A 22,830-nucleotide genomic window follows, 5' to 3' on the forward strand; every position below is an offset into this window, starting at 1 on the left:
CACTGAGTACTAGATGAACTATAAACACAAATCACATAATAATTCCAATTCAAATAATTGGAGATGGATGTACCGTTATTGATGAATAAAACAAAATATATGTAAAGCACATTGATGTCATCCCGATCTAAAAAACGTATGACGTACCGTCAGAGAACTATATACAGTACAGTAACAGCCTGTGAATGTCCCACTGCTGAGCTAAGTCTTCCTCTCCTATTTTTGAGGAGAAGGTTTTGCAGCTTATTCCATCACGCTGCTCCAAAGTGGCAGTATTACAGTGAAATTAGACACATGCAGGTTTCGCGATGTTTCTCTTCACCGTCAGCACGAGATGAATTATAACACAAATTAATCACATGAAAATTCAGTGGTGCTTGCCCGGGTTTGAACCTACAATCATCGGTTCAGATTCTCGCGTTTTTACCACTGGGCCATCTCAGCTTAACGAACTATATATGGGACCATCTTTAAAAAAAAGTTAATTTATCCAAATCGTCTTAAATGTAACTAAAAAAAGAATAAAAAAATATACAAACTTTACCTTATTTGAAGTCGAGAAGTGATAAATACAATATATGAATTAGTATTACAAGTTCCTCGTCGGAAGCCTTTAGATCGTGAGATCAACTTGTTCTGTATTTATAATAATATAGCTGCCGCTAAGCTACTTAGCTGTTAGCCTATTCCAATGGTAGGTGGAGTAAAAAATAATGAACAACATAGCCATTGGCATGACATAATTGGTATAAAACAATCTATGGTATTCATGAAGGGTTCTTGAAAAACAAACTACGTTTTCAATGTCAGCTATTTTTCCGGGATCGGAAGTATAATTAAAGCAGTAAAGTAAAGTATTTAAGTGGAATAATAGTGTTTTGTATAAAAATGAACTGTAGTGCGTAATATAGCTATTAATCCATCGCATAAGATGTCATTCTGAAGTTTGGATATCTCTACTTGGTTTGCCGCTGAAATTGGCTATAGTTAAGAAATTTAGCGGCACCTGTATTATTATAATTACAGAACAATTTGATCTCACGAACTTAAGGTTTCCGACTACTGTACTTGGTTCGGCTATAACTAAAGTCTAACGATAGTTTATTCCTGGTAAGAAGAAATGCCAGTCGAAAAATTGAAATTCTTGAATAGACTTAATAAAATTGTCCACCGTTTTATTTTTTCTTAAATACCGTTATTTCATATATCGTAATCGGTTCAGTGCAGTAGAACGTAATGCATGTTATGTCTCGCTGTCAAGTGTGGAGCTTGAGGAAGCCGTGTAACTACGTTTACGTTGTGAGCACGCTTCAATTGAATGCATTGTATTTTAACGTGCCTTACTTCTATATGAATTATATTTTATTAACGTGACTCAAGCAAGCTTTATATTCATGTTTTATTTTAACGTTTAGTTGTGCGAATGTAATACGATCGATTCGTTTGCAGTGCAGAATACATTCATATATATTGTATGTATAAGCAAATTGATACAAAGATTGCGTTATTGTATTCACGTATTGAACTTTATATTATTTACGTTTCGAATTTCCTATCCGTACTTGTGGATATGTATATGACTAGGTCATGTGCACTTCGTCACTATTGTATAAGTTCAAATATAAATAGAAATATGCATTCTGTAAACAGTAACATAAGTCGATGAAATAATAAGCATTAAGATTTCTCTGGATTTGATAACATTTATAATTATATTTTTTTTTATCAATTTGAAAATATTTTACCGAGCCCAATATGAAAAACGTTTTCATTAGTCCTCATTTATTAAAGTACGATTTTTATAAAGTAACCATCGCTTTAATCGTTTGAATTCTTTGTTGCAGAGAATGAACGGAGAATCAAAGCCAACAACCGAGAGTACAACGCGCAGTTCCGCTACGCTGTAAGTTAATGATTTTTGTATTTCCATTACATTTAACTTCGTCAAGTTCAATAATTATTAAAAAAGTATTAAAAACCGAAAAACAACTTTAAATAAATAATAATGATGAAAACCTACGTTGATTTTGTGTCTTAGCAGAATATTTTATATTCAATGTCTAGTTGGCAAAGATTCCATTTGTTTATACATTCATGGAATCGGGGTTTCTTCAATGACAGCGATTTTTATTATTATATATAAGTTGTAAAAGATGTACGTTGGTGTTATGTGCCTAGTTTTGAAATTTATTTGCTTTTTAGCTTTTTTTATAAAAAATATAAAAATGTTAATGATTGCATTTTTTATATAAACTTTTATTTCAGAATAACTATATCAAGACCTCGAAGTACTCGATCATCACGTTCCTGCCATTGAATTTGTTGGAGCAGTTCCAGCGACTGGCCAATTTTTACTTCCTTTGTCTGCTAGTGCTGCAGCTCATACCTGCCATATCCTCCTTGACACCCATCACTACTGCGATACCCCTCATCGGCGTGCTCGCTCTCACTGCCGTTAAAGACGCGTACGACGACTTCGTAAGTAAATTGAATTCCTTTGTTGCGTTTTTTAAATTATTTATCTATTAAGTAATAAATGATATATTTGTAAGCTTTATCAATGTAAACGTTTAGAGATAAAAAATAGACTGAAGTGACACATCGCGTGTGTGTCAGGCGGACTGTCCGTGTGTCACGGTCGATTACCTCGGAAGTTATTAGTTTCAATATTAACAGTGGAATTATTTTATATATGAAATTTCATGGCCACCTTAATCAGAATGATTAACTGATGACATAATTACATAATGTCCTCTAGACCGATTTCGGTCAAGGCGGCCAATCTCAAGAGAGATTAGCTAAGTACGCAGTACACAAGTGCACTCTCTATTACCTAACTCTCATAATCCGATGGGACGGCAATCCGACAGGACCGGAAAGAGTTCAGGCGCAGGACCAACGGCTTTACGTGCTTTCCGAGGCAAGGGAGTGTACACACTTCCAACTTCCAGACTCCGGGCTGCTACTGAGAATTTTCTGACAGAAAAACCCAAATACTTTTTAGTGGCCCGACATGAGAATTAAACCCAAGACCTCCGGTTCTGCGGCCTTACATCAAGCCTAGTGGCTTGATGTAAGGCCGCCAACGAGGCAGTGAATTACATACAATACTGATGATATAATAATAAACCGATAGTTATGGCGATTGCTTGAGAATGCTTGAACGCTACATATATATGCATATTGCCAATTTCCATGTTAATCGATCAAATGGCGTCGAAGCCTATTAATCTCAAACGGATATACCAACATATATTTTATATACAAGATAGTATTATAAACCTACTTAATAAAATTCATATTTATTTTATTAAGTAACTATTTTTAATACCTCGTTTACTGTCAGTATTGTACGAACACAACTAACGGAGGCTGACCGACCTGTTTATTTATGCCATCTCGCTTTTTAGAGCTTTCGAAGGCAGTGTTGTTAGAGCGTCTTAATACGTTTATTATTTATCCTTAAATTAATTTCATACAAAACTTACTTTATTTATCTTTTCTTTCATTATTATTTAAGATGTCATTTTTGCATGTCGTGGTTACTTATAAGTATGGCAACTTTTACTCTTAGTTTGTAAACCTATTAGTTTGTAAACTTTTACTTTGTAATTATTACTGTATGCGATGTTGGTGATCCTAAATAAATAAATAAATAAAATATTAAACAACCTTAAAATCATTCAAAGTAAGAAAATTTATATCTTTCAATCGGTCATATCAATAACATACTAATGAGTGATGTCTGACTCATATTCATATCATCCATGTTACCCACATTAAACTTATCAAGGCCTTCTAAATAACTCCAATAGTTATATTCTGTTAGTTGTATGAAGAAAGCAAACTCTACTATGAATTATTTATTAATAAGACTGTTCTTTCTACAATCACTACGGCTTACTAAACAAAGAAATGATTTATACTGTAACATTTTTTATGTATAAAATTCGAACTAAGTTCATAGATTAAATCTAAGTTTTATAATTTTTTATGACCTATAAAGCGATAATTTACTTCAAAAAAATATTTTATAGGTGCTCAGTTTTGATTCATTTCTAATGAAGTTATATTTCAATATTGTTTCATTTTCATTTTTTGTTTTTTGTTCTTAATTGTGCGAGAACTAGATCTCAACACGGAATCTGCAATGCTTTTAAAGATAATTCAAAGTCTATAAGTTTCCCGCCATAAAGAGTATCTGTCAATGTTCTTGTTGCCAGATTAAAAATATAGCTATAATTCGTAATATTTTCTAATATTCGTAATAATAATTCGTATCACATCTAATATTTTATATTACAGAATGACGTTTAGAAAATTATTACTTAAATAACGGTATAACCTAGTATAGGATTACAAACACTTGAAATTGTTAACTCAAAAGGCCAAGTGCTTAAATTGAAAGGCACAAGGTGTAATATGTAAATAGAGACGAATATTTGCGCCGCTTCGCTTCAGCAGTTTTCGCAGCGCCCACCATCAACAGTCATTCAGCTTTTATAAAGTGGCCTGTATCGTTTCTTGAAAACCAGTATAAGTGACACCTGATTCCAGTGCGCACTTGGTTGCAAGTGCCCTTTTAATTGTATCTTTAAGAATACATTCTACATGAGTCCATTCGAAAAGGAAGGTAATCCAAAAGAATCCACCTCCTTTCGACACGGTTATCTGTTTTCAAAGCATAGCATTGTTCCGACCCGAGGCCTATTGTTATGCGAAAATATTTATAGTCTCGAAAGTATCCCAAGATTTTTAGAGGGTATTGCATCCAACCTGTGGCCTGAATCTTTACCTATGTATTAAAAATTTTTTATTGTTTCGAAGAAATATTATATTTACAATATATTCATTCCATTATAGGTACATATTTGTTTGTGCGGATATGAGTAACGTAAGATAACGGATGATATTACACTTTAAGTTAGAAAAAGAGAGTATTACGATGTTAGTAGATATACGTCATAGTAGTTACCCGAATTGTATAACGTCAGCCTTTAGGCCAAAAACGGTCAGGAGAACGTCAAAATGTCGTTTGTTTCTATGCTATGTGATTTGCACATAGAAAGCTTAACAAGAAATGCCCTAAATATTGATTTAGCAGTTCTTTAATCAATTTTGTTATTTACCAGAAATACTTTTTTTTAATACAGAATATAAATATCTGAGATCAAAATATCAAAAATAAATGTCAGTCCCATTAAAAATAAGCTATTCTTAAATCATTGAGTTCATATTTTAACGAGACATGTTAATTACAGCAACGTCATCAGAACGACTCTCAAGTGAATCACAGGCGGGCGAAGACATTGCGTAATGGCAAGCTTGTGGAGGAGAAGTGGGCGTCTGTTCAGGTGGGAGACGTCATCCGGCTGGAGAACGACCAGTTCGTCGCGGCTGATATTCTGCTGCTCAGCAGTTCGGAGCCTAACGGGCTCTGCTATATAGAGACTGCAGAACTGGACGGGTATGTTTATCGACCTCGTTAACTGTGTTATCAATTTATCATTCATTTATACCTTATTCGTTATATTTCTTTGTATGTACATGTAAAACATTTACATAAGTAATGTAAATACGGTGTCTTTAAATTCTTGGAAAAATTCTGAGTGTTATAATTTCGTCACAACAAATATAAAATTGTTCACGGTTCAAATGAAGATAGCATTTTTTTGTTTATAAAACTGATTTCAAATATAAACAAAATATTATGTTTTAGTGTATAAGAAACCGTTTATATTTTTCTCCAGTTAGCACTTACCTATTTTGATATCAGTATTTACGATTGAATTAAATACAACATGGCAGATGGCGTAAAGTAAATGCTGCGATTGCCAAAAACGCCGTCATAAGAAATGTCATGGGATATAAATAACTTAATTTTTAGCGCGGATTTTGAACGTTAATGTCGCTGACGTCATAGGCTGTCATGTTGCTGTATTGGCAAACTTTGTTTACGACGAAATTTTCGTCAGTTCATCACACCTCTTGATTTAGAGTTAAAATTTAACTTATTATATTTAGAATGGCCTTCAGACGATATTACCAAAATTTTATAAATTACCTATATCTGACGATAAAGCTTTATGGGATCGCTCTCGCATTTGTCTGTCTATCCGTTCACGTATCGCCGCTATTTCCAAAGGTTGGATAAAAAAAGAAAAATGTCGTACAAAGCTACGGAATCCAATCACGGGACGTATACCATGGTTAAATAAATTCTGATGTTGAAGGTACGTTTTGGCTAGCAATTAGAAATATTTTTTGATTGGCGCTTGTGGCGTATGAAATGAAAGGACTCGTTATGTGTAGCACAAATAATTCTGATTAGGTTTTTTTACAGAGTTCGACAATTTTATTTTTTAAAACGTTTTAATATATATAACTGAAAAAAATACGTGAATTACCGATGTTTACATATTAGGACAATTAAATTATATAGATAAACAAATTAAATATGGATGTAGTTATCTATATAAGTATATATTTACAAAAGAAAAATAGTATATATAGTATATCAGTTGTCTGGTTTCCATAGTACAAGCTCTGTACAAGCTTAATTTGGGATCAGATGGCCGTGTGTGAAAATGTCCCAGGATATTATTATATAAATAAGTTTTGCATCGTGACTTTATCTGCCCGACGGAAGCTACTGAATATGAAGTTCTTATACAATCATTTGAATAGTTTTACAAGGATTATCCTAACCTAGTGGTTCATATTAAAATACGTTTTAGAATACCAAGAAATCATTGTAATCTATTTAAAATAAGAAACAAAGAACGAACTTAGGAAAACATGCGCCATTTAAGAGATTAGCACGAACTAACAATGAATTGTGGTTAGAAGTCAAAGATTTAGATATAGATTTATATATTGATAAATAACTTTCGTTCTCACCGTCAAACTTTTATTGTTAACGATTAATATTTATTTATTATTTAATTTTTTATTGCACACAATTTTCAAACAGTATATAAAAGAACAGGTCGAGGCAACGTCTATTAAAGAATAAAAAAAAATACTAGGAAGGCAGGAACAACAATCTGGCACTTATAATCAACTTAAAAATACAATTAATAAAATCATTCGATTGAATAATCTTCCACTGGAAGATATTATATACAAATTTATTTAAAGTTAGTTTAGTATTGACTGTAACTTTTTCTGTCTTTATATGTAGTAAACAAACATTTTGTCATGTCGTAGTGTCCTATAATGAGAAGGTTATTATATATATAAGGTCGGTTATTTTAATACAGGTTTGTGTGTTTTTTCAATATCAATAAGTTCGATTTCCTAAGGTGAAATAGGAAAATAGACTTTTCCAATGTAATCGTGCAGTTTTGTTTTTATCTAAACCGGTTTAAGACAACATTGAGTATTTTTCGCTTTTCCTTGTAATTGTAGATTAGGTCTACCTACTTATAGCAGAAGTTTTAACAATCTCGAATGTATATTTAAATATAAATTGGGCCAAGTCATAATAAATTCGATGTCAAGGAAGGTCGAGTAGGTTGCAACTGGACTGCGATCAATTCAGATAATGATATACATATATAATTTTTCTGATCTCTTTGACTTATGATTTCTTATCATAATATAATTATTGACCTCGCTTATCATTGGGTCAAATTTTATGTAATTAATTATTAATTTACTAAACAAATAAAATCATAAATGATAGTCGTCCGCTAAAGTCTAGTTTAGGCCAGGAAATATAGCACCAAATGTGAGCTCAACAAATATCGACTAATGCCAAGGCCGCATTGCGAAATCACACCTCGCGATTTATAGTGTGCGGCTCAAAGCTGCACCTCACATTGTCAAATTTGTAGCGGCCTAGCCCTCAGCAATGATCCGCATTGCGAAAAGTGTGGTTATATTATATATTTTTCCCCATTTCTCTAATAATTCTATTCACACACTCGAGTTTCAAAATTTGCTAGGTAAAAATATCTTTGGTTTAATACAAATTCAGTTTGATGCGATTTTAACTATTCGCTCTATTGTTCATAATAGACAAGCGTCTCAGCCTAGAATTGACATGAATCATGACAAATTTTATTCCAAATTCCGTACATGTACAATGGTCCGTAATTTAAACCGCCAAAATAAAACTTGCGTCGTGTGATTTTGCGGTGTATCCTCCTAGTCAATAACCGATTTTTCAATTAAAATAATAATTATATTAGAATGCGACCCTTAGGTGTAAATCCCAGTTTTCGTATTGGGAGAAGGTGAGCTTCAGCTATGCGGACGACACTATCATCACGGCGACAGGGCGGAATTATCAGGAGGCGGCTCGCCTGGCCGAAGTCGGTACGTCGCTCACAGTGGACCGCATAGGAATATTCGGCTTGAGGGTCTCCATCTCAAAAACGGAGGCCCACGGTCCACGTCGAGGCCCCCCTCGAGGGGCGTTTATCACCGTCCAGGAGACGGTGATTAAGGTGCAGGCCCACATGAAGTATCTGGGCCTGACCCTGGACGGAAGATGGAGCTTCGGGCAGCATTTTGTCCAACTTGGCCCGAAGCTCATCAACACTGCTGCTGCCTTAAGCCGGCTCCTACCAAATGTAGGAGGGCCGGAAACGCCATGCCGGCGATAATACGCCGGTGTTGTGCGGTCCATGGCTCTGTACGGTGCTCCCATCTGGGTGGACGCTCTCACCGCTCGGAACAAGGTTCTCTTGCGAAGGCCGCAGAGAATCATAGCGGTGAGGGTGATACGCGGATATCGTACGGTGTCGTGGACGGCGGCAACACTTCTCGCGGGCGATCCGCCTTGGGAGCTCCAGGCGGAGCTGCTCGCGGAAGTGTACCGGTTCCGGGCGGAAGTGAGGTCGCGTGGCGACTGTCCAGGGTTGGAGGAGGTGCTGCGAATCAGGACTCTCGCCCAGCAAGCCCTGATTCGCAGGTGGGAGGAGGATCTGAGGTCCCCATCAGCAGGCCTGGCGACAGTGGAGGCGATCCGTCCCCACTTGAGTCGCTGGGTAACGAGAAAAGGCAGCACACTGACCTTCAGACTGACTCAGGTGCTTACTGGACATGGGTGCTTCGGTAAGTACCTGCACGGAATAGTCAGGCGGGAGGTAAAGCACTCCTGCCACGAGTGTGGTGCGCCTACGGACACGGCATGCCACACTCTGATGGAGTGTGCCGCTTGGGGGCCTCAGCGCCTTTCCCTGGCGACTTTAATCGGCGGAGACCTTTCGCTGCCGAGCGTGATAAATGCCATGCTTGGTAGCGAAAGGTGCTGGATGGAGATGGTCTCCTTCTGCGAAAATGTCATGTCGCAGAAGGAGGCCGCGGAGCGGGAGCGCGAGGAGAGTGCCTCCGCTGACCCGCTTCGCCGAAGAAGACCGGGGAGAAGACGCCGGCGCTATGCGCATCTTCTCCTCCCGCCGTGAGTGTCGCCGGGGCCAGGGGGTCTCTGTACCCCGAGTACCCCCTAGGATTTGGAGGCCCGCAGAAGCGGGCCAACCGTCGGGACGGCACGGTAGTATGCGCAAGCGATCCCGTGACGTCCCTCGAAAAGATGGAGTGGGTACCGCTGGTTTTTTGGTGGTCTGGTATTCCGGCGCCTTCAGCGCCGGCGAGTCCCACATACCCCCCCACCTCATGTGGGGGAAACACATAAATGTGTTTTTCCAACGAGAGAAAAAAAAAAAGGTGAACTTCAGCCGCAATATAACTGATGTGATAAGTCTTGCCTGGTGTTACTATACTTTCTTTCAAAGCAAAATGTCAGACATTTCAATTTGGGGTAATGCAGCTGCTATCAGTTTGATTAAAATCTTGTGAAAGAGAGCTATTCGCGGTATTTATAATCAAACGTTTAACTTTGTATTGTTGTTGTAGTAAAATTTAGGAATTAAATATATTGTTAAAATGTGATGTCCATAAAAACAAAGGATTTTTCTAGAAAATACCAAACACCTCAATAACATTTTTTTTTTTTCGAAAAAATAAATAATAAAAATGGTATTTAAACTTTTTTTGGATTTTATGATTTATTGTAAACGTTTTTCTTTCTCATAATTTTTTACATTTGAATCGTGAATGTGTCTCTTGCAGCAGTTACTGATAAGAATAAGTGTTGTATTTGTTGCGTTGTGATAATGTAAAAGATTAATATCAAACATATTTTGTTTGCTTACAATATTTTGTGAAATAATAATGTGTATTTGGTTTTTAGGGAGACAAATTTAAAATGTCGTCAGTGCCTTCTGGAAACGGCCGCGATGGGCCAGGACGACGCACAACTCGGCGCGTTCGACGGCGAGATCGTCTGTGAAACGCCAAACAATCTACTTAATAAGTTCGACGGTATGTCAAACAGCAAATTATATAACATGTTCTAAATAAATAGGATGTTTCGTTATGTACAATATAAAGTACCATACGTAACAGTTATTTATTATAAAGATTCAATGAAATATAATTATTTAATTCATTTATATTACAATAATAGGGTAAGCTATTACAATAAAGGTTGTATGTAATGATATGTGCGGTGTAGTGTCGTGGCTTTGTTTATTTAAATTAAAAACTGATTATTTATTTCCTTATTTTTTATAAATAAAAAATGTTCACACTGATCTGATCCATCATCATTGATTTGACATTCCAAAGAAAAAGACAAAGCATTGTTTAACTAACTAGCAACTAGCAGTCATAGATAAAGACGTAACAAGTTTTTTCTTTTAATTAGAACATATTTTGTAAACGGCCTTTTACATAAACAGCAAATTCGTGTAAATAAATTGTAATCCTAACGGGTATCTAAAACTAATATACAGTAACAGCCTGTTAATGTCCCACTGCTGGGCTAAGGCCTCCTCTCCCTTTTGAGGAGAAGTTTTGGAGCTTATTCCACCACACTGCTCCAATGCGGGTTGGTAGAATACACATGTGGCAGGATTTCAATGAAATTAGACACATGCAGGTTTCCACACGATGTTTTCCTTCACCGTCAAGCACGAGATGAATTATAATCACAAATGAAGCACATGAAAATTCAGTGGTGCTTGCCCGGGTTTGAACCCACGATCATCGGTTAAGATTCACGCGTTCGAACCACTGTGCCATCTCGGCTTTTTTAAACTAATATGCAATCGAAAATTTATTAGTATTTATCATAAATGCCGCTCGCGAGTCGTTCCGTGTTATTGTATCGATAGGTACGTACAATCACGTTACAGAACACCGCGCGCTGCAATCTGCGGTTTCGTAACTAAACGATGATTTTGCTGCAAAATTAGCTAGTAATTGACGGATGAAATTGCTTTTTACCTCGTTAACTAAAATTGCCTTACTCCGTCTATGTGCTAACACTTCACTATGTACACTAACTCAAACTATACATATATATATTTGAATCAAATCAAATTACTTTATTCAACATAGAATCATTACACTTGCTTATTTATTGTCTGAAATAAGAAACTACCACCGGTTCGAATAAAAAAAAATACTCTACCTTAAGAAGAACTGGCGAAAGAATCTTAGCGAGTATTATTACTATCCAAAAGTATACCTCAAAAAATCATTAGATTGTTTTGTATGTTTAAAGTATATATTTTTTAATTATATAACGCATAGGTGAGATGGCCCAGTGGTTAGAACATCGGCATCTTATCTGAAGATTGTGGATTCAAACTCAAGCAGGCACCACTGAATTTTCATGTGCTTAATTTGAGTTTATAATTACTCTCGTGCTCGGCAATGAAGGAAACCTCCATGTTCTTGTTTTCAAACCTGTCACATGTATATTCACTAAACCGCATTGGAGCAGCGTAGTGCATTCCACTAACATTCTCTTCAAACGGAGAAGAGGTCTTAGCCCTACATGTCCTTAGAAACATGCAGGCTGTTACTTTATACTCAGTTTACGCGTTTGCACAATTTGTTCTATCTATGTAATGTATACAATATTGAGTAATTAAATAATATAATATTACCGAAATAAATAATTATTAGCAACTGTAAGTCTGAGAATACATACGAATATAACAAAATAAAATAAATGGTATTTTTTTTGTACGACTTTACAACGTTGCTGTAAAAATACTCTATCCTTATCAGTGTTTTATTTTATGTGCTTGTAACTTGTAATTTCTAAATACAAATGTGCAACAATGCTACGAGTATATCCACAATGTTTAATCTATTATAAGCCGCGATTATCATACAAAGTTGAACCGACCTTTAAAATATATCTTGCAGAATAATTAATATTAGAGTTTGCTCAGTCGGAATTCGACTACAATGATTATTTAAAATTTGAGGAAAACATAAATTAAATAAACTTGAATGTTCCCAATGATTCGTTAAATTATTTAAACGATAAGCATAATACGTCAATATATATAAAACAAAAAGAAAATCGATTGAAAAATAAAGGGCATAATAATAAGGTACTGAACCGTTTTCTTTGCCTATGTATATATAGACAAGTATTCGACGGCATGTTAGGGGGAAGCGGACTGTGTTAAGTATAGCCTATGTCTATCATTGGAGTTCGAGCTTGCTTCATACCAAGTTTCATAAATCGTTTCAGTAGTTAAGCCATAATATCATAACAGATAGACACAGTTACTTTCGTATTTACAATATTAGTTAGATACTTGCTTGATAACATTGTAAAGCTAATAGTTAAACTTGTAATAAATAACCATCATATGTAAATTAGGTTTCCTAACATTGAATACAATAAATTAAAAAGGGCGATGATTCAGACGCCGTTTGTTGGGAAATCCAACACTTTGAGATAAACTCTGACGTAACCGGTAAGCTCTTTCGTAAATTTCAAGTGGTATACGAATTATTTAAGGATTAATATGTTACGAGTTTATTAATGAAACATTCAGAAGTATGCACAGTTTAACAAGTTAGTTAATATTTAAAAAAGGCGAATATATTATAATGTATAATTGGGCGTAAAAATTAAAAAAAAATAATAGGTTGAAAAATTATCGTACAGTAGTTATAAAGTATATTTTATTTCTTTTGCTTATATAACCTGCCTTGTTCTTCATACCACCATATCGTAAGATCGAATGCAGGGTCGCATAAATTCAGTTTATTGAATTTTCTGTCGAGAAACTCTAAGCAACAAGCCGCTTCAGTTAAGATGGTGTTACACACCCGCGCCTTAGAAAATACGTAAACGCCTATTTAAACTCTAAAATCTTATAATCTATAATAAACTGTATACAGGTACGCTGAGCTGGCGCGATCAGCACTTCTCGTTGGACAACGATAAGATACTGCTGCGCGGGTGCGTGCTGCGGAACACGTCGTGGTGCTACGGCGTGGTGGTATTCGCCGGGAAGGACACTAAGCTCATGCAGAACTCCGGCAAGACAAAGTTCAAGCGCACCAGCATAGATAGATTACTTAATTTTCTTATTATAGGGGTAAGTACACCTTGCTTTTAAATTGTGCACGAGAATATTTTTCCGCGTATTCTTTATATGTTTATAGACAGTTTCGTTTTCTATTTCTTACGAACTTGTTGTTCTCGGGGATTAAAAGTATCGATATCCATTCAAAGTATCAGTTAATACTTTTGTTTACTTTAAGTTTCACTACTTTCTTTTATTGTAATCATTGGATTCACAAACAAAAACGGAGAAAAATAATGTATTTCAAAGAGTCTACACCTTATGATACTTTAATTAGAATATGGAACTTAAATTCGATGAACGAAAGCGACAGTGCGATGAGATGTGCGCTGGCTCCTCAGATAGTGCTGTTCCTGCTGTCGATGTGCGTGTTCTGCACGGTGGCATGTGGCGTGTGGGAGTGGCTGGTTGGACGCTACTTCCAGGCTTACCTGCCGTGGGACACGTTGGTGCCGGCCGAGCCCGCATCGGGCGCCATCGTCATCGCGCTGCTCGTATTCTTTTCATACGCGATTGTCATGAACACCGTCGTGCCCATATCGCTCTACGTCTCAGTCGAGGTATCATATATTATTTATCGTTAATTATTCTACTCGATGTACCTTATAAAAAATGTGTTTATTGGTTTTATATAAATATGTTTGTGATGCCTTTGAAACATTGTGTATTTTGTAGGTCATAAGATTTGCGCAGAGTTTTTTAATAAATTGGGATGAAAAAATGTATTACGAAAAGACTGGAACAGCGGCTAAGGCGCGAACAACAACGTTGAACGAGGAGTTAGGTAAAAAAGAATATTTATATCAAAGATTACTACTATTGTCATATTAATCAAAATTTTTGATACTTATTTGTTATCTTGTTTTTTTTCAGGTCAAATCCAATACGTATTCTCAGATAAAACCGGTACCCTAACACAAAACATAATGACTTTCAACAAGTGCTCGATAGCCGGGGTTTGTTACGGCGACATCGTTGACGAGAACACGGGCGAGACGATCGAACTCACAGACGTAAGTTACACGAGTTTTAGGATAACAATTTATCGAATACTTCACGAGTAGCCAGGCACTGATGATTATTTAGAGATACGGCGTACTTGCATGTAGGCTGTTCCTAACGTGATCAGCACTATGAGTTGAACATGCGAATAGTTTTTACAGATTAAAAATAGCACGTATCAGATTCGATTTATTTGCATGTTTTAAATTTTTGCGGTTTTAATTGAGTTTTGAGTGGTGATAAGAATATGTCCGGATTGTACCAGCTTGTGTTGGACATGTTGTGTGTGGTCCATTTTTATGTGTTTCACTGACAAACGTGTTTGTTTCTCATCTTGTTCGATTAATTTAAATACAAAACACACGTTTGTACCTGATTTCATGCATTTACCATCATTCGACCAGTTGGACCTAGTTGTCGACCCATTGGCATCGAACGTTTGTAAAAACCGATATGTGCGTCATTGCGATTTTTAAAATGTTGTCGTAAAAATGTTTTTTACACGTTACTACCACCCATTTACATCGATTTACTAGCATATTAGAATTTTTCGCAATAGCTTGCATGCACAATACCGCAACGCAAAGAACTAAGATTAAATTCGCAGTATTTTATAGAACAAAACAATATTTAAGACAACGAATTGTAAACATATCCACCGCTCACTATACCAACGAGGGACAAATTAAATACTAATATTGAATAGGATGACGATTGGCACCATATGGCACGAGAGCGACACTAGGTCGCGGCGGTGTCGCGGGTGGTAGGGCCGTGTGTGACGCGTGTGTGCGCAGCGCGGGCGGCGGCGCGCGGGCGGCGCGGCGGGCGGCGGCGCGGGCGGCGCGCGGGCGCGCCTGCTGGAGCGCGAGCACGAGCAGGGCCGCAGCACGCCCGGCGCCGAGCCGCACGCGCACGCGCACGTACGACCTCTCGCCTCCCCGCCTCCCCCGCCTCTCCCGCCTCTCCCGCCTCGGCTTATGCGAACCGTTCGAAGCGTGCTCCCGAGTGTCTCTGTGCACTCTGAGTACCTTTTAGATTACGATCGAAACGGTTCGTATGAATCGAGGTTCTATTTGTAATCCAGCTTGGTCTCTTCGTAGTACGATGTGTCGGAGCCGTAATATGGAACTTCTCCTGCTAACGCTAGTGACATTCAATTAATTAGATTAATCTTTCAGTGAATATGCTATAAATGGTTAAAAAATTTAATAAATACATTTCTTCCTATTATAGACTAATAAATTATGAATCATTGTAAAACAGGCTGTCTTATTAAATTTCTTATTCTTCGTGGTTTTTAGCGGATAAGTCAATTTAATACAGTACTAGAAGTAATAAAAGTGATACACTAACTAACCTTCCAATTTGAAGTATTATAACGTCAATGGATTTAGTGCTGACTATTTATGTGACTAATTTTACACATAATCCTTTTCTTTGTACACAAACAATCATTAACATACTTCACAGAGCTGCATGGTGTTTGTGATGCGCATATAATTGTATTGCATGGTTTTGCATGAGAATATATTGTATTTTGTTGTGGTCTTGTTTTAAATTATTTATATTTTGGGTTAATAATGGTCGTTGTGATGAAAATGTTAACTTGTAATCAATATTTACCAAAATTACTTTGTAATCTTCATTCATAAACCAAGTCATTCTGTATCATCTTAATCTTATTAAAAAAAAAGACGTGTTCCTCGAAAACAATTGAGCCATATAATAATAAATATATACCAAAGTATAATATCTAAACGAACATAAGAAAACAAAAGTCAAAACGATGACTTAACGTTATAAAATCTCGCACAGAGCACGGAACCCCTTGACTTCTCCGACAACCCCGAGTACGAGCCGGAGTTCAAGTTCTTCGATGCGAAGCTACAGAGGGCAGTCCGTCGCGGCGACCGGAACGTGTATGACTTCTTCCGGCTGCTAGCGCTCTGCCACACCGTCATGCCCGAGCAAAAGAATGGCCGGCTCGAGTACCAGGTACGGTATTCTTTTAACCATTCATTTAGCCGGGCTTTATTAAAACTGTAGCAATTAAAAAGATATTCTTTATCGTGACAAAATCTATATATATATATTTTGCCATTAATCTCTTATCTATAGTCATAACCCATTGCTACCTTAATCCTTCGTCCAACCATCACACAGTATTTCCCTTGCTTCGGTTCAAGTCAATAAAATTAAAATCGAACACCATTTCGGTTTTATAATATTAATTCCTACCAATATGCCCATACTATGGCTGTTCCCTAACGTACTCATTTAGTTCTTGCCGGCCCACACAACATTTTAACTCATAAGTCACTCAAGTGATCTAACTCATGTGGTAGATGCCAGTTTTGTATATATTTCCTCTTTAGTTTTGGGTACTCGGGATAGTAACTCCACTATCAGTCGTTCGCTCTTGACAGAGTGGTCGTGGTTGACGATGATGCATCGTTTTTGGCTAATGTAGCCCCCGCTATGTGTCTCCATTTGATGCGGTCTTCAGCATTTCTAGAACATTGGACTATGGAGGTCTATGTTGCAGCTTTTATGATGTTTGTCCAACGCTTGGGTACTCGACCGCGCGACCGCTTGCCTTCCACTTGCCCTTGGACAACGAGTCATTCCATGGAGTGTTCATTTCGAACAATGTGTCCGAAGTATTTGAGAATTCGTGTTTCCACAGTCGACGATAGTCTTTTTTTTGATATTTAGTTCCTCCAAGATCGAGATGTTAGTCCGAAATGCTGTCCAAGGGATCCGCAGCAGTCGCCGCCAACACCACATTTCGAGTGCGTCAATTTTGCGTCGGTCTTTCTGTCGAACCGTCCATGTTTCTGCGCCTTAAAGAAATATAGGGAAGACCAGGCTTCTCATCAGGCGGACTTTGGTGGCTTTTGTTATGTTGCGGTTGCACCAGACTCTTTTTAGCCTATCAACAGCCGACCTTGTGCACATCTCCTTTGAATCTCGTCCTCACATCCACCAGTGTTCGTGATCGTGGAGCCGATGTACACGTAGCTTTGAACTACTTCACAGTTGCCAATCGTAGATATATCTGGGTGATTCAGTTCAGCACGGTCCACGATCATCATCTTGGTTTTGACTCTATTGATCGCAAGTCCGAAGGAGAGGCTTATTGTTTCTAAGCGTGTCAGCAAGTGTTCCATGTCTTCTTTAGTTTGAGCGAGAAGAGTAGTGTCATCGGCGTATTTTAAATTGTATATCTTACGACCAAAAATATTCTCATAATACACTCCGTATATATTGAATAGGAGTGGAGAGAGTATGCACCCTTGCCGAACACCAGCATGTGTCTGAAAGCCTTTTGAGTCAATGTCGTCTATTCGAACAGTCGCAGTCCCGTCCTCGTATAGTCGGCAAATGAGACGAACTAGGTGGTTAGGTACTCCCATTTGTATGAGTACGTCCCATAACTTGTGCCATTTCACGGTTTCGAAGGCCTTGCGAAAGTCGACGAAGCAGATATAGAAACATAGAGCAGATATAGGACCGTTAAACACTCTAGACTTTTCGATTATCTGTCGAAGAATTAAAATCTGCTCCCTTTTTCCTCTTGACCCTTGATGAATCCTGCTTGCTCCATAGCTATTTCAGGTTTCAGAAAAGCTTGCAATCTGGTGTTGATGATATGAAAAACTTTCTGGCGTGTGATATCAAGGCTATTAGTCTGTAGTTGTTGCATTTCTTTGTTGATCCCTTCTTATGCAGTGGTATAAACAAGGAGTGTGCCCAGTCTTTTGGCCACTTTTCTGTTTCCCAGACACGATTACAGATTGTGTGTAGCATATCAACTCCGTATTCACCCATTGCTTTAAAGATTTCTATTGGGTTTTCGTCAGCTCCTACAGCTTTATTCCTCTTCAGGTGAACTCCACTACATCGCCATTTTATCTTCCCTATGCTCATTTTATTATTCACTTCTCGATTTAATTGAACAGACTGCTAGAGTTACACTATTTGGTATCGGAGCAAAAACATAAATAATCTTACTTTACTACTATAAAACAAAGATAATTGGTTGAGTCCATAGATAATAAATTGATAACCAATTACAGGCGCAATCACCAGACGAGTCGGCGCTAGTGTCGGCGGCGAGAAATTTCGGTTTTGTGTTCAGAGAACGCTCGCCCAATACTATTACTATAGAGGTTATGGGTAAGACAGAGGTGAGACATTTTATTCACACATAAATCGTTCTTAATATATGTATGAATTACACTTTTCTATAACGGTTATCAATTTGTTCCAGGTGTATGAGTTGTTATGTATATTAGATTTTAATAATGTTAGAAAAAGAATGTCCGTGATATTGAAGAAGGATGGTGAAATTAGGTTATATACTAAAGGTGCTGATAATGTTATATACGACAGATTAAAACGTAGTCATCAAGAGGAAGTGAGATCAAAAACACAGGAGCATTTAAATGTGAGTATAACATATTTTGTTTTATATTATTCAATCGAATGACATCGAATAATTGTATAGTTTAAACAATTATGGACAAAAGTGAGCAGCATGTTACCTGTATGCAGAAATTCGCGGGCGAAGGTCTGCGCACGCTGGCGCTGGCGTGGCGCCCGCTCGAGGAGCGCGGCTTCGCGGAGTGGAAGCGCCGCCACCAGGCCGCCGCGCTCGCGCTGCGCGACCGCGACGAGCGCCTCGACGCCATCTACGAGGAGATCGAGACCGACCTCTGCCTCATCGGTCAGCGCCCTCTGTCTGTCGCTAGCGACACCCCACCGCCGGTTATATAGCTCGTACTCATTCATGTATTTCTCCTCGTTGTAGGCGTTACGGCGATTGAGGACAAATTACAGGATGGAGTACCGGAAACGATAGCAAACCTTAGCATGGCGGGTATCAAAATATGGGTTCTGACGGGAGATAAACAAGGTAAGTAGAAAACGGTAGGCCACTATCGACGTAAAACGGTTAAAAATAAATTTTGTCACAAGAATGAAATAGTCGCCGTAAAACGGTCGCTCGAACTCGGGACAATAACAATTATTTAAGCAGTCGCTTGCGTCGTCCGCAGAGACTGCGATAAACATCGGCTACTCGTGCCAGCTGCTGACGGACGACATGGCGGAGGTGTTCGTGATCGACGGCGTCGCCCACGACGACGTGGAGCGCCAGCTCGCCAAGTGCAGGGACTCCATACGCGTCGTCAACACCTTCCTCCCGCACGGTACGTCGCCCCCTGCGTACCGGGGTAGCCCCGCGTCCCGATCTAACCGAGCGACTACGCAGGCCCGGTGGAGGCGAAGAGCTCCCGCGCCAACACCTAACCTAACCCAACGACTGCGCAGGCCCGGCGGAGGCGAAGGGCTCGCGCGCCGACACGGCCAACGGCGGCGCCGCGGCGCGCCCGTCGCCCGGCCGCGCCGCCAACGTCAAGCTCAACGCGCCCGCCGTCTCCGTCGTCACATTTAGGTGGGAACATAACACACTCGCACACGACAGGTAGACACCGACCACTTACTCGCTGCCTGCCGCCTCGCCCCGCCCGCCGCCCTCCTCCCGTCCCTCCTGTTCGTAGTTGTGTGTGACGTGACGTTGCTGACTTTTAGCTCGTTTTCGTAACTTTGCTTTGATCAGATTTTCGCCTTCTTATCTTTACATTTGTTTACCATACGAACGTACTTACGTAAGCCTTAAATCATAGTATGCTCTGTTTATAAATCTATCAGAAATGTACACATAACTTTTTTGTAAAATTATGTAAATGAGTCCTTATCGGGTGAAGATAGAGGTCCAAAAGCAGCCTTAATATCTTTCCTGATAGCAACAATTAATAAAATAAACTTTTAGAATGTTTAAACAAATACATTACTTTTCTTTATAACTTTATACGTATAATACAAAAAAAAAAAGATTTTTTAAACAAGTAGATGTTCACACTATGTAGCAAATAATTATTCTACTCCTAACACTCACTGTGTTTTTCAATACCTTCTTGCACTTATTCTATCATAGTTTTTCTTTTATCTATACCAGTCAATTGAAATCAGACCACACGACCTGTCACACTATTTAATAAAAACTCACATTACACAAATAATATTAATACCCTCTGTAGTGTAGTGACTTCATGATTTGTTCTCAAACGGTAATATTTTTACTAAAAACCAAATGATGATATGATTTTTTATTACCCTTTGTGATCTTGCTACCGCTGTTTTGCCATAAATGTTTGTGTGCGAGTTTATTGGAACTTTTGTTAATTGAAAAAAATTTATACACTAGTGAAGTTATGTTAATATAATCTCATTATGAATGTTGTTTTCTTTTTGAATAATTAAATATTGTAAAATATGATTTTCTTAACATATATTTTCAAGAATGTGACTATCGGTTACACAAATGCATTTTAATAAAAATTTACAACGCCTCGAGCCAAGCGGCGCGCACAAGTAGAAGTGCCCTCGTGTCGCGCTCCGTGCTCTGTGCCCCGTGCTCCGTGCTCACGCGAGTTGTGTTGCAGCAACGAGTACGCGTCGGGCGGCGCCGCGCACGCGCCGGACTCGCACGAGCACGGCGACGACTCCAACGGGTTCGCCATCGTCGTCAACGGACACTCGCTCGTGCACTGCCTGCACCCCAAGCTGGAAGAGAAGTTCGTTCATTTGTCGGCACTTTTGTAGTTTCAGGTTAAATCTAAGCTTGGAATTGTAATTTCAAATTATTAAACGAATTTGTTCATTCTCGTACTCGGCTGCTTAACTTTTCGTTCGTATTTTCAATTATTGTATATTATTCTGTTTACATTGTTTAATTTTTGGTCACTGTTTTCAGATTTCTTGATGTAGTTCTCCATTGTCGATCGGTGATATGTTGTAGAGTGACGCCATTACAGAAGGCAATGGTCGTTGAACTCATTAAGAAAAGTAGAAAAGCGGTCACGCTTGCTATTGGCGATGGCGCCAATGATGTTTCGATGATAAAAGGTATATCGAATATTTAATATCATTAAAAAAAAAGTTGTTTTGCTACCCATCCCAACTAAGCTTAATATATTGTAATAATTTTTGCCCTACATTTGAAATGAATATGTAGTATGTATTCCAGCGGCTCACATAGGCGTCGGTATATCCGGCCAAGAAGGCATGCAGGCGGTGCTGGCGTCTGACTACTCGATAGCGCAGTTCCGCTTCCTGCAGCGCTTGCTGCTCGTTCACGGCCGGTGGTCGTACTATCGCATGTGCAAGTTTCTGCGGTACTTCTTCTACAAAAACTTCGCATTTACCGTTTGCCACTTTTGGTTCGCGTTTTTCTGTGGATTCAGTGCACAGGTACGTGTATTATGGATATTTCATCATAAGTATACTTGGTCTCGTCTGAAATATCTCCGAATTTATTTATCAAGAATTTCTAAGTGGCGACCTGGAGCTTGGACGTTGTACGTAAGAGATGAAATAGATAGTTGTTTGGCCGGATAGTAGGCCTTTTGTCATGTTGCATATTGCGACAAGATTAACACCGTACAGGCTACTTATATATGCGATCGAAAGATGGCATGATATGACAAAATTTACAAGTGTACCTTTAAGCAACTTGCAGCTTGTAGTTAGAGACTGTTTTCAGAGGATTGCGTATACGAAAACAAGCCAAAGCGTTTGATGATTGATTTGATTGACCGGCAAATGATGGAAATTTAGTCTTTCTTATATTTTATTTTTAGAAAATTGAAAATCGATTCGCTTGATTGGTTTTCATACTTTAATGTTACGTCGTTGATCTCCATGAACGTGACTCATGTTAGCGGTGTCTCCCCAGACCGTGTTCGACGAGATGTTCATCTCGGTGTACAACCTGTTCTACACGTCGCTGCCGGTGCTGGCGCTGGGCGTGTTCGAGCAGGACGTGTCGGACGCCACGTCGCTGCAGTTCCCCAAGCTGTACGCGCCCGGACACACCAGCCAGCTCTTCAACAAGACGGAGTTCATCAAGTCCACGCTGCACGGCTGCTTCACTTCGCTCGTCTTGTTCCTCATCCCATACGGTGAGCTATGCGACACTAGGTTTTATGTTATGCATTTTAGGTTCAGTTTTATTAATATAATTTAAATAATATATAATAATAATGTGTGCATTTATTCTAAAAAGTTATTTTCATTCGTCATGTTGACTTCTGTAATTTGATTATTACCCCAATATTTTAGTTTATATTATAATTATAATAGCTACACTTTATAATCTGTTCAGGTACTTACAAAGACGGACTAGCACCCGACGGCAAGATATTATCAGATCACATGCTTTTAGGGAGCGTCGTCGCGACGATATTGATCATTGACAATACGACGCAAGTGAGTATCGTCGCATCACGGCTTAACCGCTCGATACACATATTTTTAATCACAAATTTCCTATGAGTGCTGTTTAAAT

The 22,830-nt window shown here is 38.4% G+C and overlaps 2 protein-coding genes across 5 annotated transcripts in view; one reads left to right on the top strand and one right to left on the bottom strand.

Annotated features, from left to right (window-relative positions):
* LOC126773166 (cytochrome c oxidase assembly protein COX16 homolog, mitochondrial) overlaps nucleotides 1–20,625 on the bottom strand; it is a 141,071-nt gene extending 120,446 nt beyond the window's left edge. Inside the window, exon 1 of the mRNA XM_050493810.1 lies at nucleotides 20,616–20,625. The gene's annotated coding sequence lies outside the window, so the exon portion shown is untranslated. The remainder of the gene's footprint in view (nucleotides 1–20,615) is intronic.
* Nucleotides 1–22,830, top strand: part of LOC126773157 (probable phospholipid-transporting ATPase IM) — a 65,318-nt gene that overhangs the window by 41,643 nt on the left and 845 nt on the right. For 3 of the 4 annotated variants that reach the window (XM_050493797.1, XM_050493796.1, XM_050493794.1), the window contains 20 exons: nucleotides 1,845–1,903; nucleotides 2,266–2,478; nucleotides 5,262–5,467; nucleotides 10,202–10,332; nucleotides 13,225–13,424; nucleotides 13,754–13,972; nucleotides 14,088–14,196; nucleotides 14,286–14,425; nucleotides 16,233–16,412; nucleotides 18,497–18,607; nucleotides 18,691–18,867; nucleotides 18,975–19,146; nucleotides 19,231–19,335; nucleotides 19,478–19,630; nucleotides 19,752–19,905; nucleotides 20,927–21,058; nucleotides 21,238–21,389; nucleotides 21,511–21,734; nucleotides 22,219–22,444; nucleotides 22,648–22,751. In XM_050493797.1, coding sequence (XP_050349754.1) covers nucleotides 1,845–1,903; nucleotides 2,266–2,478; nucleotides 5,262–5,467; nucleotides 10,202–10,332; nucleotides 13,225–13,424; nucleotides 13,754–13,972; nucleotides 14,088–14,196; nucleotides 14,286–14,425; nucleotides 16,233–16,412; nucleotides 18,497–18,607; nucleotides 18,691–18,867; nucleotides 18,975–19,146; nucleotides 19,231–19,335; nucleotides 19,478–19,630; nucleotides 19,752–19,905; nucleotides 20,927–21,058; nucleotides 21,238–21,389; nucleotides 21,511–21,734; nucleotides 22,219–22,444; nucleotides 22,648–22,751 — 3,167 coding nt within the window. The remainder of the gene's footprint in view (nucleotides 1–1,844; nucleotides 1,904–2,265; nucleotides 2,479–5,261; nucleotides 5,468–10,201; nucleotides 10,333–13,224; nucleotides 13,425–13,753; nucleotides 13,973–14,087; nucleotides 14,197–14,285; nucleotides 14,426–16,232; nucleotides 16,413–18,496; nucleotides 18,608–18,690; nucleotides 18,868–18,974; nucleotides 19,147–19,230; nucleotides 19,336–19,477; nucleotides 19,631–19,751; nucleotides 19,906–20,926; nucleotides 21,059–21,237; nucleotides 21,390–21,510; nucleotides 21,735–22,218; nucleotides 22,445–22,647; nucleotides 22,752–22,830) is intronic. The other variant, XM_050493795.1, reaches the window with a different exon arrangement.

The sequence above is a fragment of the Nymphalis io genome, chromosome 14 (genome assembly GCF_905147045.1).
Source record: "Nymphalis io chromosome 14, ilAglIoxx1.1, whole genome shotgun sequence".
Lineage (NCBI taxonomy): Eukaryota > Metazoa > Arthropoda > Insecta > Lepidoptera > Nymphalidae > Nymphalis > Nymphalis io.